Raw genomic sequence first — 14,603 nt, forward strand, 5'->3', positions numbered from 1 at the left:
TTTCTGTCAAGTCATTCTTTTTTACGGAAGATGCGGTCGCGGCGCATATAATCCGGATTTTTATTCACTCTGGACGAACGCCAGCCGGCGCCCGGCGGTCGACGCATTGCGCAAAAGTCCCGATCCCGACGATGGCTCGGACGATCGTGAGGCCATCCCTGCGGGGATCCACGTGTGTGCATGTGTAATGTACTAATAACGAAGATAACATATCAGAAAGTCTAGACGACACGTCTAGACAATCGAGGAAGCTTACTTTTCCAGTTGAACGTTTACTTAGCGAGTATATCAAAGCATGCTCGGCGTACAAGATTTTTACGTTGATGATTAAAGTTGCTATACATTTTATATTGCAAATTCTATGCTGCAAAATACGTTGGCGAAACTTTCTCAAAGCAGACAAATTATTTAAAATTTTAATTAACGGCATATTCTGAATTAACGACAATTTGTTATGCGTGTCACATATCTGTGAACCGTGTCATTGTTAAGATGTCTATTGTACTAAGTTGGCCTGAGTTGAAGTCTATTAAAACATCGAAAGATACTAAGTTGACCTGAGTTAAAGTCTATTAAAATATCGAAAGATAGGACGGTTTTATTGGACGTTACAATCACTGGTTAACTTTGCGTCAGTCAAGGAGGTCAAGGATAACTGATTCAAACTGGAGCAATAGTTGCTTATAAATATTTAAAAAGAAATCTTAAGCGTAAACTATATTAAAAGTGTGCAACGTCGTATTTAAAGAGTTATATATGTAATATCTCAAGAGAATTTGGGTAGCAAAAGCATTTTATTATGACATTATGTAAAAGGGAAATAATATAGATAGACGTCTTATTTTGTGTATGTACAGTAGAAACTGTTTTGGTTCCGAGATATGAGAAATCAATTTTTGTAGAAATTCTATTATATTCTATGTAAGTTTGTCATATATAAAATACATGATACATAAATTTGTATTATCTAATTTATTGAGAAAGATCAACTTCGTTTACCGATGAGAAATTACGGGTAAGGGGATTAGAGATTATTACGATATGACAATCTAATGGAATGACATTTGAATTTTCATCGCATTTTCTTATATTTAATTCCGCAATGTTCTTTTCTAGTTCTGTAACGTCGTACATAATTCACGAATCAGTGCAGATGACATAAGAAAGAAATGTATATCGCTGTGAAAGTTATTTTTATACAATTGTAACCGGTGCACATCATCAAGTTTACATATTCCTTTTATACCGATGTACAAATGGTTCTCTTAATTTCTGATTCCATGCGCATTCATTCACGAAGACGATTTGCATATGAATTCATCAATTCTTTTCTAAATCTACAATATACACAGCAATGATCGACGTATTAAAGTTTAAATAATGGCACTATATTATAATGGAATAGTATAACTTGAGATACAACAATTTCGTAATTAGTGCACATAATTTTACAGAAGGAAATTTATAAAAGGTACTGCATTGATAAAATTGTATTTTTATAACAATATCAACATGCATTTAACTCCTCGAGGGACAATATGCTTAAAATATTTTTGTAATTAACGCCACGCGGATGTTTTAAGTACAGTAAACTTTCAGATATGTTGACCAACATAAATTCTACGCGTTAAAATTAAACACTTGACGTTTCAGTAAATGTAACATGCAACTTTCAATTTTTGTAAAAGATAGCAGTACTTAGAAGGCACTGAAAATAAAGATTGACGGGACCTCAATTCGTTGGCAGTTACCCGGGGCAGTGTAACGAAAGAGAAAGAACATTCTAAGAGCCATTGTTTACATATTTTTGAATTCACCAGAACCATTAGCGTTGAGCATGAGTATGTTAGGATTTTCCTTTTCAAAGGCAGTCGCGTCTCTGCCTCCGGGTCTTTCTTCCTGTCCCCATTCTCCTAGAGTCCCGCGCATCACATCTGGCTGTTCCTTCAGTTTTTGCTCCTCCTTCTGTGAGATTACTAACGGTTTATGGTCCAACGCAAACGCAATCGACAAGTTGATTTTTACGATTTATTTGAATTTATTTAAATTAATCAGCCTTTATATAATTCATAATATTTATAACAAAATGCAGAGTCTATGATATTGCACGATATTTTCCAATACGAATGATCGATATTCAAGTGTATTTGTCGGGCATTGCCGAGAACATTTCAGTTTCAAATAGCTAAATGTTTATAACAAATTTCATGACCAACACCAATGATACGAAAGCTCGGCTACGTGAAGAGAAGGTATCGTGTATCGATTAAAAACGTTATTCAACATTATTGTTTTTCACAAACCTGTTTATCTTCCTGCGCAAACTTATCGAACATGTTCGCGTAAAGTTTCTTCTCCTTAGCTAATTGCTTCTTAATAAGAGAATTACAGATTAAAATTTGTTTAGACGCGGCCGTATTTTTCGGCTGTACTTTTAGAACCTCTTGGAAATCGTTAATAGCGATTTCAGGCGATGCAAGCCCAAGGTGCGCTTGTCCTCTTCTGAACAATGCCTTCTCATTCTGCGGATCCAGTTCTAGAGCTTTGGCACATTCTTCATTGGCCAAAAGGTTTTCATTGGTTTTCAGATAACATAGAGCGAGGTTTAAGTGAGCCGCTACTAGGAGACTGTCCCTCTCCTTTTTAAGATCGTCCATGAAATCTGTCACGACATTTAAATACTTGGAGACTTTCTGGTACACTTTAATGGCTAGATTGATTTTATTGGATGTCAAGTACTTCGTCCCTTTCTCTTTCTGCATCCTTGCTTGTTCTATCTTTTCTTCTGGCTTCATTGACCATATACTTGTCTCCTGTGATAAATAATATTCAGTAATTAAGAAAGTTACAGAACTATAGAGACAAGTCCATCTCTAATAATAATCGCAATTACCTTCTCAAAATTTTGTAACTCCACTTCATACTCCACGTCCGCATTTGGCGGAATTTTGTATTTCGGATTTCCTTCCTCCTTAAATGCATGTTTACTTTTAATTAACAGCCTAGATTTCTCGCCTTTTAAAAAGCGTGGCAGCGCTAACTCTACACCCTCCACAATTCCTATATCTTCTCCTTCTCCGAGGATAAATTCTACCTCTCTATCTTCAAATACTTCATCATTGTACTTCCCAACCAAGTGTACTAAGGACATATACAGAGTTTGTTAGATGAAGAGAATATATAACACGTATTTCACATTTAAGCCTGTCAAATCGCGATACTAACTCTTTACAGTGCTGCTGTCTTCCGGATTAGCATAGTTTTGGCCAGCAACAAGTTGGAATCTCTGAATGCTCTTATCTTTACCCGGACTTAGATCTTCTCCGCACCAATCAAGCAATTCAACCTAGAAAGACATATATATATATTAGAATATGACCGACAGTTCTCTAATATTCATGTATAATAAAATTAATTATTAAAATATATGTATCTCTTATTGAATATTATACATATTATAATAATATTCTATGCATGTTGAAATATTGCTAATTTACATGCAGATAATAACTAATACATTATAAAACTTTGCAGAATCGCAGGAGCTTGTCTTAAGCAACGATCAGTGGTATCGATTAGTATCTACTCACTTCAAATTTCAATGTAGCATCAGGTGGAATTGACGGCGGACTACCGGACTTGCCATAGGCATATTCGGGGGCGCACGTCAGCATAGCAATCTCACCCTTCTTCATGCTAGCGATGCCGATGTCCCATGCTTTGATGACGCTGTTACTTCCGACAACGAATTTGAATGGCTTGTCTCTGTCTCTGCTGGAGTCAAACTTCTCGCCGTTCAGCAGAGTGCCGGTATAGTGGACTTTCACCTTGCAACCATTCATAGGAGTCTCATCGCCTACACCTTCCTTGATGATCTCCTTCAACACACCCCTGTCCTGTGCGGGAGACAAATCCATCTCGGCCATCCTCTATGGGAGTATAAGAGAAAAAAAAAGGATTATTAAAACCACAAGGAGGCTTTTCTCGCCGCGACGATATCGAGGTGCTACTCCAACCGAGTCCGCGCGTTCTTTCCGCGCGCCGAACCTTCTCGACTCGGAGATGCTAATGTGCGAATGTTAATGACGGAGGAAATGACTTCGCAAGACGTGCATTCGTTTGCCGATGCATTATGTGTGAAAATATGAAAACTGAACGAAGATACGTACGCTCTGCGAAATAGAATGCGTTCAGGGATAACGTTACAAAAAGCAGCGGAGAAATTATTCGTTCCAAGGCAACCACACCACGCGTGCACACCGGCTCCGGGAAACAACGATGCGGATCGGATCCCTCTTGACCCTCTTACAATCGTGCACCGGCGGAAATCGATTTCACGGAATTTACTAGAAAATCCGGTGTCGTATCCTCGACAGTCGATATTTTCGCTCTCGGTCGCATTTCCGAAATCTTTCCGTTCGGCCGTTTGATTTGCAGCATTGAAGATTCCTGCATTACCGACACCGCGAGTAACTCTTCTGCAGATTTCTACATTATCGACCTCACTAATTATCACCTTTATTTTATCGTGTCTTTTTGAGGGAAAACTTTTGTTTGAGAGAAAATCATTTGTTGATTTAGCGATGTTATTGTACAGTGACGAGATTTAATTCGATTCTTTCTCATTGTAGACTCGGCGTATTTTGTTTCGGTGATTAAAGCGTCAGTAAGCCCGAACCAAATTAAATATCGATTGCTATTATCAGCATTTTTCGAATTATCTGCGCAACAACAATCGACACAGAAGGTCTATTTCGGTGGGCTCCTCGAGGAACACGCGGACGAATGGGCTCTTGAATTTGACGCGGGTTAGACCAATGAAGTGGCCGCGTCGCGAAGCGTCCCGCGGCGCTCCGCCAATCGCCACGGGCCGTTTTCATCTGACGCCACACGCCACTACGCGAATTCACGCGATTACGGTCGAGAGTGCGCCATATTTTCGTTCCGCGCGCGCTTTGCGGCGCCGGAGTTTGCCGTGAGATCTGTTATGGCGAACGTTTCCTGCTTCGGCGGCGAGTGAGATCGTGTTTCGTTGAACGAGTCGAGTGACGAGCGGGGTGTTCCGTCGGACGGATACAGCGGCCGAGAGAACCTTTGGAGATCGTCGTCGGCCAGGATCGCGCGTCGCGTCGAGCTACGTCCGCGGCCCGCGCTCGTAATCGAGCGACGGAAAGAGGACCGAAAAGGTTATTGATGGCGAAGTGCGGGCACCCGCCGCGGGAACACGACCGACGTATTTGTCGTTGTTGAGTATCGTTCGAGGGCTCACACGCGTTTTCCCGGGCCGGGTTTCTACCCGCGATCGCCTCCCGTTGAAGCGATGTCGGACGAGCCGTCAAACATGGCCGAACGGCCAAGCCGCTGTCGAATTTGCCTGGCCGATCACGGCTGCATGACCAGTCTGCTGAGTGACCGTGTGGAGGGCAAGCTCAAGGATCTGATCAAGTGCACTTGCATCGACGTAAGTCTTTTTCTCTGTATCTCGTATTCTCAATTCGTGAGTTCTATCGAACGGCTTGATTCATATTTGTTTTGCCGTAGATCAAGTATGAGGAGAATCTACCCGGAGTCGTGTGTCACGTGTGCTTATATAAGCTGGATATGTGGGGCGAGTTCAAAGAACGGTTTGTACAGTCCAACAAAGCCCTCTTGGAACAGCTAGAGGTATCAGAAACATCTGATAACGCTGTAAGTAGCCCTAGTACTTTTTTGCTTCGTGGACTTTGCATCGCTTCGGCGTAACGTTCTTCGTTTTCATCTCAGATTAAAGATCCTGCTTCTAAGGATGAAAGTTGTACGACGAAGAATGCGAAAAGGAAACGTAAAATCGGCGAGGATAATATTTCAGACGCTGAGAAGGTACGTCTGTATTTAAATTCCATAATTATTAATTCTGTGTTTTGTGACATTTTCTCAACGTTATATTCATCTCTATTTTTGTATGCTGATGATCATGACAATTTATGCATTCAGTTTCATTTATGTTTTACAGAATTGTAAAGTTGATACATCCAGGAGTTACTTGTGACAATAAAAAAAATCAATCCAATTGTTCTATTTCAGAAAAAATCAAGGATAGACACTGCGAATGGTACTTGTGACACAGATCAAGTTATAATAGATACAATATGTATATCGTCAGAGGATAATGAAGATGAACCAGATTCATCTAAGCCAAAGAAGAACGACGAGAATCATGCGGAAGGTAAAACGTATTCCGGACCAACAAGAGCTAGATTGTTACCCGCGAGACGCGGCAGAAATATCGAACGGAGGAAGGCATCCACGAAGCGTTGGGTAGAGAGGAAGAAGGCGCAACTTGCACTTTTGGCAGCAACTGGGGAAAACGTGTCTGACACGGATTCCATAGCTTCCGACGACGTGCAATTATCGCCCGTGCAAAAGGCTCGAGCGAAGACCAATGCGGATAAGGAAACGGAAAGGCAGAAGAAGGTAGCGAAGGTGCTGAAAAATCTAGAGACGAATCTTACGGAAAAGTACATCGGGATTCGTGACGGAGATACGGATTCCGACGCGCGCAGAACGAGATTGAGCAAGGAGCTGCATTTGCAACAGAAAAACAAAATATCGTTGTTGAACAAAATCAGTAAGGAAAACCCTGTCGAGAGAAATGGATCCTCTCTGGACACCTCGATGGAAAGAGAGCACTCTCCGACTTCGTTAACGGATAACGTTGTGCTAAGCGTTCGTACGAGGAAGTCCAAGATACATAAGAATGATGGCCAAACTTTTACGCCTCAATCGTTGAAATCCGAGCTAGTGATCGGTGACACCAAGTTCGCTGTAACGTCAACGTTGATTCTCGTGGATCCATCGAACCTTAATTCATTGGACGTTAATAATTTGCCGAAGGATTCTAAGAATCCTAGCCCTGACGAAAGCAATCGGGAAAAGAATACCGATATAATCGACGCGGTTCAGCTACGTAGAGTAAATCCCGTGACGACCAACGCGAACAACAAGTCCAACAGCAAGTCCAAAAACAAGCTTGTCGAAAGATGTTTGAATATCGAAGTAGAGGGTCATGAATTGATGGTTCTGAAACGCGTACAATGCGAATTGGCGGATTTTGTCGAGAAGGAAATGAAGCACAAGTTACTCGGCACAAGCGACGGCGTTGCGAAAACGGATAACTCCAAAATTAATAGTGCCACCTGCACCCGCACGAAACTCGACCAGAAGTTGAAGGATATAATAGAATTAGCTATAAAGAAAAATATAGAGCCTTCTACGATAAGACAAATGACCGACGTATGCAGCCAGGGATCCACTAGGTTTTCACCAGCGTTGGTAAAGATGGCTATGAACTCGCCCAGGTATCAGCCGAAACTTATAATAAAACGCCTAGATATAGCAAAGGAGAGTAAGCATTATAACGTTAATAACTCTCACGTGATCAAGTCGACTGCGCGAAGGGGCAGGGGCAGGGGCAGGATCGCCGGGCCGTTCAGTATAAGCCGGATCACTCGTAAACGTCAAAGCGTACCTCCGGTAAGGTACAACGATTACAATGTCAGTGCATTGGACTCTGATTCCGATGCATCAAATGATAATGATCGTGCAGCCATTTGCGAAACGCCAAAGGCAACTAACTCTATTCTAAAGAGAACGTCTATGATGACGAGACAGTCAGCGATCAATATTGACAAACCGATGGAAAACAAACAAGATAAACAGACGGTTGAGGAGACTAACAAGGTAGAGGGTGCCATAACTGAGACTCATATGTGCGGGCTATGCGGACTCACGTTCCAGACCCGCAAGGAAGTCGACGTGCACATTCTTAATCACAAGGCTGCATCGGATATCTCTACCGTGCAGGTCGAGTTGCAAAACGACCAGCAAGCGACCTCGCCCCCGCAGAAGCCGCGGCAGGGCAAGCAGAAGATGATGCGCTGTAAGAGATGTCACGAGATAGTCGAGGCACGTCTCGTAAAGACGCACGTGTGCAAAACGTCGCAACACAAATGTTACGTCTGCAACTCCATATTCCGTACGAAGAACCTTCTCGCGAAGCACTTGGAGGGCCACGATCATTCCGAATTCAACATAGAGAACGCAATCGGGAACAAGAAGCTCAGCAGTGCTGACACGTTGCTGAAAATGCTATCGGTCGCATCCACGTCACCGCAGAAGGATCAAGTCGAGGAAAATGAAACCGCGACAAAAACGCAGACTGTTGTAAGTGAGAAAAATGACATCCAGTCCGACAAGATAAGTAGCACAGGCGTGAAGCTGGATAGCACTGAAAATATCGCGAAGAAGCCTAAAGAAACGTACACCTGTTTCGTGTGCGACAAGATCTTCACGGACGAGGAAATACTGAAGGATCACTTACAGAAGCACTGCGACGATCTGAGCGAAGGGGAGCAAAGCAATAGCAAGGAGCAGTATCAGTGCGGTATTTGCAGCAAGATTTTGGAATCGGATGAAGCGTTAGAGGAGCACGTTGGTAAACACTTGTTCGACGATGAGGACGACAACCCTAATCTGATTAGCATAGACCAAAGCACCAATGACGGTAATAATAAGTCAAAGGAAACCGAGGCGTATCAGTGTGGCCAGTGCTCGGCGACGTTTGATTCGGAGATGTTGCTGGAGATGCATATGCAGGAGCACGAGGAGGAAGTCGCAATAGCGGAGTGGGAGAAGCAGGGGATGAAGGTTCATCAGTATCAATGCATGCTTTGCGACGAATTGTTCAACGCGGAAAAGGAGTTGGCGGAACATTTGGATATACATAATGCAAACGCGCATGTATGTATGTTGTGTGACAAGCCGTTCCGCACGCTGGAGGACCTACAAGAACACGTTGCGACTCATTGATGTATCAAATCTGTATTACGTAATACGTTTGAGATAATAATGAGCAGATAAGGTTCTGTTACGATGTTTGTTATTATGGTTGCTACGAGATCTGCCAATAATATGGACATATAAATTTTCTGTACTAAATGTACATGCTAGCCATATATTTGATTATAGTATTTGAAATTTAAAATTTTCCATGTTTACATACATAAATGATTTATATAAAAATGTAATATAATTTATAAAACAACGCTGTATTTTATGCGCGTGTTAGTAATTAATTAAAATTTAGAAATTCTTTAGTTTGCGCGACATTTTAATTCTATTTCACTTATTATGATGCGAACAACGTCGAGAAGAATGTTTTTTTTTTATTTTAATTCAAAAATATCAAACTGAGTTCACTCCTTTAATTAAAAGTGTTGTTTAGATATAAGTTTTGGAAAGTTTATATTCTAGAATATATATATATATGTAGTTCATTTATGTTTTAGAACATCTATATGTTAAATTATGAAATTCTAGAAACATATATATACTTTCCATTATACATATGTAGAAAAGAGAGGAGGAGAAAACAAACATAAGAAGAAAACAGCTTCTATGCAAGACAACCGTATTACTTTGCTGATGCATGAGCGTATTTTATCTTTATGTTTAAACCTCCTTATGAATAGAGATACACATTGATGTAAATATGTCACACAGAATGTAAGTTGCTTAAGTTGTCAGATTTTGAGATATAGCCCCAGCTAAATAATATATATATATATATATATATATATTTCATTTTACACAGAATGAAATTTTTTCATAAATTTACTAGGGCTTTCTTTGCAATATTTCCATTCGCAATGATAATGAAAAAAAATGTTCGTTTTTTCTCTCCGAAGAACTCGAAACTTTATATATGCTTTATTATTATCACACTGATGAAGAAAACAGTTTATTTTCCGTAATTGTTATTTAAAATATACAACTGCGTGTAATACTGTATACTTGACATCTTATTGAAAAACTTTGTTAAATATAGATAACAGCATTAAATATATGACTTAAATGCATAAGTAAGCGAATGTTACAATATATTTTATTAAGAGATTATTCTTCTTCTTTTTAATATAATTAATAATATAATCACCTGTGTAATTATTAGTGATAAATATGGAAAACAATCCACACAAGATAAAGTTCTGTTAAGTATAAATAATTTACATTAAAGCATTCTAAGAAATGATTGTCTTAAAAAGAGAATTTTTAATTTTTGCCTGATATAGAATGAGAAAATAGTTTTTATTAATTTTTGATTTTGACAATTTCTAATATGTCAATATGATATGTTTTACATAGCATTTCGATGTTATTCTGAATTCAAATACAGGTAATTGCGCTTTTATTTCCAACAAGACATTTTTGTTTTCAGTTTCGTCCGTATAATTAAAACATTACTATCGTAAATATAATAACGATATAAATCGATAGAATGTTTTATGTAGAAGTCATTTATTAAACATACATATTATAATAAATTTTATACACAAGCTACAATTTATATATACTTGACAACTTTATGGAGCTGTGAACACACTTTACAAAAGGTAATTTGGAGGATTAATTAAATGAATGATTGTAAAAAAAATCAGTCAGACTGAATTTATAATTTTACTATATATTCTATATGATATTTACATAAATACTGTGTACATAGACACAATGTATTCGTAATGAATACTTTTTTCCAATGTCTATATTATAATAATCATAAATCAAATATCTCTATGACTTTGCAGCTAACGCATCAGATAATTCAGAACATATTTTACGAAAAGAGCTTTTTGAAAATAAATGTTAGCTACATGTTAATTTTCACATGATTCATGCCAACTCTCTAAAATCTCATACATTTAGTTTCAGAAAAACTTATTTCATTCAATACATGTGTGGTATTTGGTAGATATTATTATACTAATTAAAGTAACGATTAATACGAGACATCTTTATTCTTTTCGATGTATTATAATTCCGAGATATATAACTTCTTTTAATTAAAATTAACAAAAAATTTTTTTTAAAGACTACCGGATTTATATAAAAACAAGTTATATATGTATATGTGCACATATATATAACATACTTTAGATGAAATTATTTTTCTCCTATAACATCATAATTGATAATTCATATTTATTTCATCAAATTATTATCTCGACTATAACATTTAACTAATGAATGGAATAATAATCGATTTATGGGTCCCGAATCTCTTTTATATTAAATTTATGCCCATTTAAAGTGTTGCACTTTATGTTCGCATACTTCAAATATATAACACTTCAAATTCATTAAACGACAATTAATAGCTTCACATATTGCTAGGCTCTTACATCTATTATGTACAATGACACCATTTATATAGACATTAGTTTTTAATAGTACTTTTTTTTAATAACAATAAATTAAATAGAACTCTCGTTTCGTCTCAACCAAAAGATTCTTTTTGTTACAACAATGAGTTACAACAATGAGTCGTAAAACGCAATTTCCAATATTCTAAACTCGCTATACGCGTGTAATCCATGTTTTATCCGTAGAGACTAACTAGGGAAGGATTTTAACTAACCTAGCTATCTAAAAACAAATTTAATTCTGAGTGAGGGGTATATTTTCATGTAGGGAAACTGTTCACTTTAACTCCGCTAGTCGCAGAGCAAAGATCTCGAAATGGAATCGTCACTCGCCGTTTATACAATTCGTAAATGCAGACGATCAGTTTACGCTTTACCTAGAGGTACCCAGATGTCAGAGACTTGTTGTAACTCGTTTCTTCATTCAGATTCATCCGTCGTGAGTCGCGTTGTCCTACAGGACGCCACGAGAAACTGATGTCCTGCGAATCTCCAACTCGCGCAAACGACAGCGAAGAAAAACGAAACTTTGCAATTTTGTTCTTCGCGGAGATTACATATTTAAGTAACTAACTTCTGGATTTGGCTTTGCATTAGTTAATCTATTGCGACACCAAGCCTACATAATTCGCCGGATAGAGGCCCACTCTGCCGTCCTTCCTTCCTTTACACCATCCTTGCTCGTCTTCATCTTCCAGTTTCTCGAATACATCTCCTGAAAAATCCAACGAAATTTAAATTAATATCATTCGACATTAATATTATTCATCAAGCCGTTATATTAATTGTATGAATAGCGAGTTCAAATAATTATATCACTCCTCTGCTAAACATAATAGATAATTAGTAAAGTCGCTCAAGTTGGATTGAGCGACTCCAAAACATTTGCGAACGACACCCTTCCTATTATACCTTGCTTGAAACTAAGCTCATCCGCTTCGGCTCCCTCGTAATCGTACAAGGCTCGCACGGGAACCCCTGGTTCCCCATTGTCGACCAGTGGCTCACCACCGTCCTCGTCCCATTCCTCCTCTTCGAACGGGTTCGACTCTTGCTTGGCATTAGTACCGTTACTGCAATCATCACGCGTTTTAGTACGTACTAATAAAACGCGTATCAATATAAAACTATCTATTTATCTTTCGCGTTGCGAGAACCTTACGACAACTTACGTGATAGTCGAGGTTCTGTTAACGCTGTCAGTCTCGTTATTCTTCTCCGAGGACGGCTTGCTGGAACTTATGTCCGTTTTGCTATCCCCGTGATTGCTTTCCGGTGATATTACTCGGGCGGCGGGCTTCGATTTTGATCTGTTATTGGCCGATGAAAATTCCTGTTTGAACGGGAGGGAGAAAACGTGTTAGATATACGTCTCGGCGAGATCTGTATAAGTGCGTACCGTGATACCGGATGCACGAATCTCTATCGATGAAAACGCCATGCGTGCAACCAAGTGTATAACGATACGGAGTCGCTAGCCGCGAGTATTTTACGCCCCGAATGAGCATGCCGACGATGCATGTGCGATTTCGTCGAAGCCCACCGCTATCTCTCTCATTGCGTCTATCTGCCCAATAATCTTGCGTGCGTCAAGAAGATTCACTATCTTGAGGCTTACATTCGACCGCGATAAGGCTCGACAATGTAAGAAGTCTATGTACTTTTATGGAGAAGATAGTGTCCGGATTCCCATTGCGATAAATATGTATCAATTTTAAAAAAAGCGTATTTACAAAGCGTATTTACAATGAGGCTCGAGATTACTCGTCTTTAAGTAAACGATCGTGACAATGGTTGCGTGATGTCTCTCGATGAACGGATTAATTATGAATAGTTAAAAATAATGCCATTTCAAGTCTCTATCACCGGTGTCATTATTGTTATTGCGTTATTGACGAGACACGTTTTAAACGAGATGTCCTTGTGCGAGAATAATAATTCAGCTGTCGGCTATGTACAGATAGTTTTATGCTGTACCATGCAAGAAATTAACATACAGAATCGCCCGGCAACTGTCGCGTTTCCTTCGGAAACTTGTTTTCCTCTCATAAAAATTCGTTCGGACGCTATGTCTATGTAGATCTTTAATTTCCATCGAATAATCACCTCTCGGCTGCTACACGTTAAACTGAAAGTCCGTTAAAGTACAATTTACATCAAGATGAAGGAGTTTCTAAACTAAAGGAAAGTACGACAGTCTTGGCGCAATCTGCCGTTATTCTTCCATTCGCGAAATTAATTCCGTATTAGTTCCGTCATTTGGTTTTCCATAATTACGGCCATCGTCGCAATTTTTAAACGTGAAACATGCAGATGCTGCATGTGATTTTTAACAATCGGTTGCAGGCATATACGACTTAAGCTAAATTTAACGATTCACATACGTATATCTCTTAATAATATTACAATTATCCATACCGTATACCATGAGCAGGGTAATAAGCGTCTTGCGAGAAACATTTACAAACTTTTGAGGCTCGAAGAGAGCTTTTCTAAGCTTGGCTTTAAACCCAACCGAGAACAATTTGTAAGATACAACTATTTTCATCGATATTATTTATCTCATCTCAAGATAATATCATTAATTTATTCGAAGAAGATGCGCCAGAAAAAAATTAATCAGAGATGTAATCTCCCTTCGACTGATCTGACTTTGCGATCCTTTACTCCTTGATACGATGCCTCTCGGATCTTTCGCCGCGTTGCCTCTCCAGCTTGTAAATTTCGTTTCTGCCGTACCTGCCGCAGGAGGCTGTCCGTGTTCACCTTTAGGCACAGATCCGTGCGATTACGTGCGAGCGCAAGAGCGGAGAGGATTACGGTTAATTCGGTTAGGAGCTAGAAGCTGAGAAAGGAAACCCATCCTGGATGACCTCGCGGCCAGCTGGGACATCCGTTAAAAGCTGTCGCGTGCCAGCCTAACCGGGTGCCGGCGATCTTTCTCTTTCTATCTCATTCCCTCGGCCGATCGAACCGATCAAGACGGGACCGGCTCGTCCAGCGTGGGTAATAATAGGCGGGCGGGCCTTGGATGCGCGGATTGTGTTGAAAATCAGTTAAAGTGAGATTGGCGCGACGTGTGTGTGTGTGTGTGTAACGTGTAAACAAAACTTTACATGCAGATCCTCGCCGACCGGGCGTTGATTGATGAGAGTGATGGAGCCTGCCGGGAGCGCCTCCTTCGACTTCGAGCCCTTCGTGATCTCGCGGAACTCCTCTGTGTAGTCCTGCATAATAGCAACGTCCCAAAACAATCACATGCATGCATTCCGGAAAATTGTCAGGGGTTCTTTCTTTCTTTCTCTCTCTCTTTTTCTCGTTTTCTTGCTCTACATTTTCTTCTCAAATATTAAGAGTACGATATCA

The 14,603-nt window shown here is 39.6% G+C and overlaps 3 protein-coding genes across 9 annotated transcripts in view; 1 reads left to right on the top strand and 2 right to left on the bottom strand.

The window, feature by feature from the left end:
- Window positions 1-953: 953 nt before the first annotated feature.
- On the bottom strand, window positions 954-4,329 carry Fkbp59 (FK506-binding protein 59kD). 2 transcript variants are annotated; one of them, XM_071707995.1, is made up of 6 exons: window positions 4,170-4,329; window positions 3,591-3,929; window positions 3,226-3,346; window positions 2,894-3,141; window positions 2,304-2,813; window positions 954-1,965 (listed from the first exon to the last, which is right to left on the bottom strand). In XM_071707995.1, the coding sequence occupies exons 2-6, from the start codon at window positions 3,924-3,926 to the stop codon at window positions 1,798-1,800; spliced, it is 1,383 nt and encodes a 460-aa protein (XP_071564096.1). In that variant the 5' UTR covers window positions 3,927-3,929; window positions 4,170-4,329; the 3' UTR covers window positions 954-1,797. The 2 variants fall into 2 exon arrangements, with proteins under 2 accessions (XP_071564096.1, XP_071564098.1); XM_071707997.1 differs by having other exon boundaries at window positions 4,207-4,296.
- A 560-nt stretch (window positions 4,330-4,889) lies between these two features.
- LOC139773512 (uncharacterized) lies at window positions 4,890-9,936 on the top strand. The gene is made up of 4 exons (XM_071707984.1): window positions 4,890-5,461; window positions 5,542-5,688; window positions 5,764-5,859; window positions 6,064-9,936. Exons 1-4 carry the CDS (start codon window positions 5,321-5,323, stop codon window positions 8,845-8,847), a joined length of 3,168 nt encoding a protein of 1,055 aa, XP_071564085.1. The 5' UTR covers window positions 4,890-5,320; the 3' UTR covers window positions 8,848-9,936.
- A 545-nt stretch (window positions 9,937-10,481) lies between these two features.
- Synd (protein kinase C and casein kinase substrate in neurons protein Synd) overlaps window positions 10,482-14,603 on the bottom strand; it is a 51,213-nt gene continuing 47,091 nt past the window's right edge. For 5 of the 6 annotated variants that reach the window (XM_071707990.1, XM_071707989.1, XM_071707993.1 and 2 more), the window contains 4 exons: window positions 14,354-14,464; window positions 12,410-12,570; window positions 12,150-12,310; window positions 10,482-11,952 (listed from right to left, as the gene is read on the bottom strand). In XM_071707990.1, coding sequence (XP_071564091.1) covers window positions 11,840-11,952; window positions 12,150-12,310; window positions 12,410-12,570; window positions 14,354-14,464 — 546 coding nt within the window. In that variant the 3' untranslated portion in view covers window positions 10,482-11,839. The remainder of the gene's footprint in view (window positions 11,953-12,149; window positions 12,311-12,409; window positions 12,571-14,353; window positions 14,465-14,603) is intronic. The other variant, XM_071707994.1, reaches the window with a different exon arrangement.

Source organism: Temnothorax nylanderi, unplaced genomic scaffold (genome assembly GCF_030848795.1).
Source record: "Temnothorax nylanderi isolate EJ_2023f unplaced genomic scaffold, tnyl_v1.0 TNYL_tig0063_pilon, whole genome shotgun sequence".
Classification (NCBI taxonomy): Eukaryota; Metazoa; Arthropoda; class Insecta; order Hymenoptera; family Formicidae; genus Temnothorax; species Temnothorax nylanderi.

What these genes read in the sequence shown, in the direction of transcription:
- Fkbp59 (XM_071707995.1), bottom strand. Translation starts at nt 3,926, where the DNA reads ATGGCCGAGATGGATTTGTCTCCCGCACAGGACAGGGGTGTGTTGAAG. An exon ending in ATGCTACATTGAAATTTGAA is followed by an intron (nt 3,347 to 3,590) that starts GTGAGTAGATAC and finishes ATGTCTTTCTAG; the next exon opens with GTTGAATTGCTTGATTGGTG. An exon ending in AGACAGCAGCACTGTAAAGA is followed by an intron (nt 3,142 to 3,225) that starts GTTAGTATCGCG and finishes ATATGTCCTTAG; the next exon opens with TACACTTGGTTGGGAAGTAC.
- LOC139773512 (XM_071707984.1), top strand. Translation starts at nt 5,321, where the DNA reads ATGTCGGACGAGCCGTCAAACATGGCCGAACGGCCAAGCCGCTGTCGA. An exon ending in TCAAGTGCACTTGCATCGAC is followed by an intron (nt 5,462 to 5,541) that starts GTAAGTCTTTTT and finishes GTTTTGCCGTAG; the next exon opens with ATCAAGTATGAGGAGAATCT. An exon ending in CAGAAACATCTGATAACGCT is followed by an intron (nt 5,689 to 5,763) that starts GTAAGTAGCCCT and finishes TTTTCATCTCAG; the next exon opens with ATTAAAGATCCTGCTTCTAA.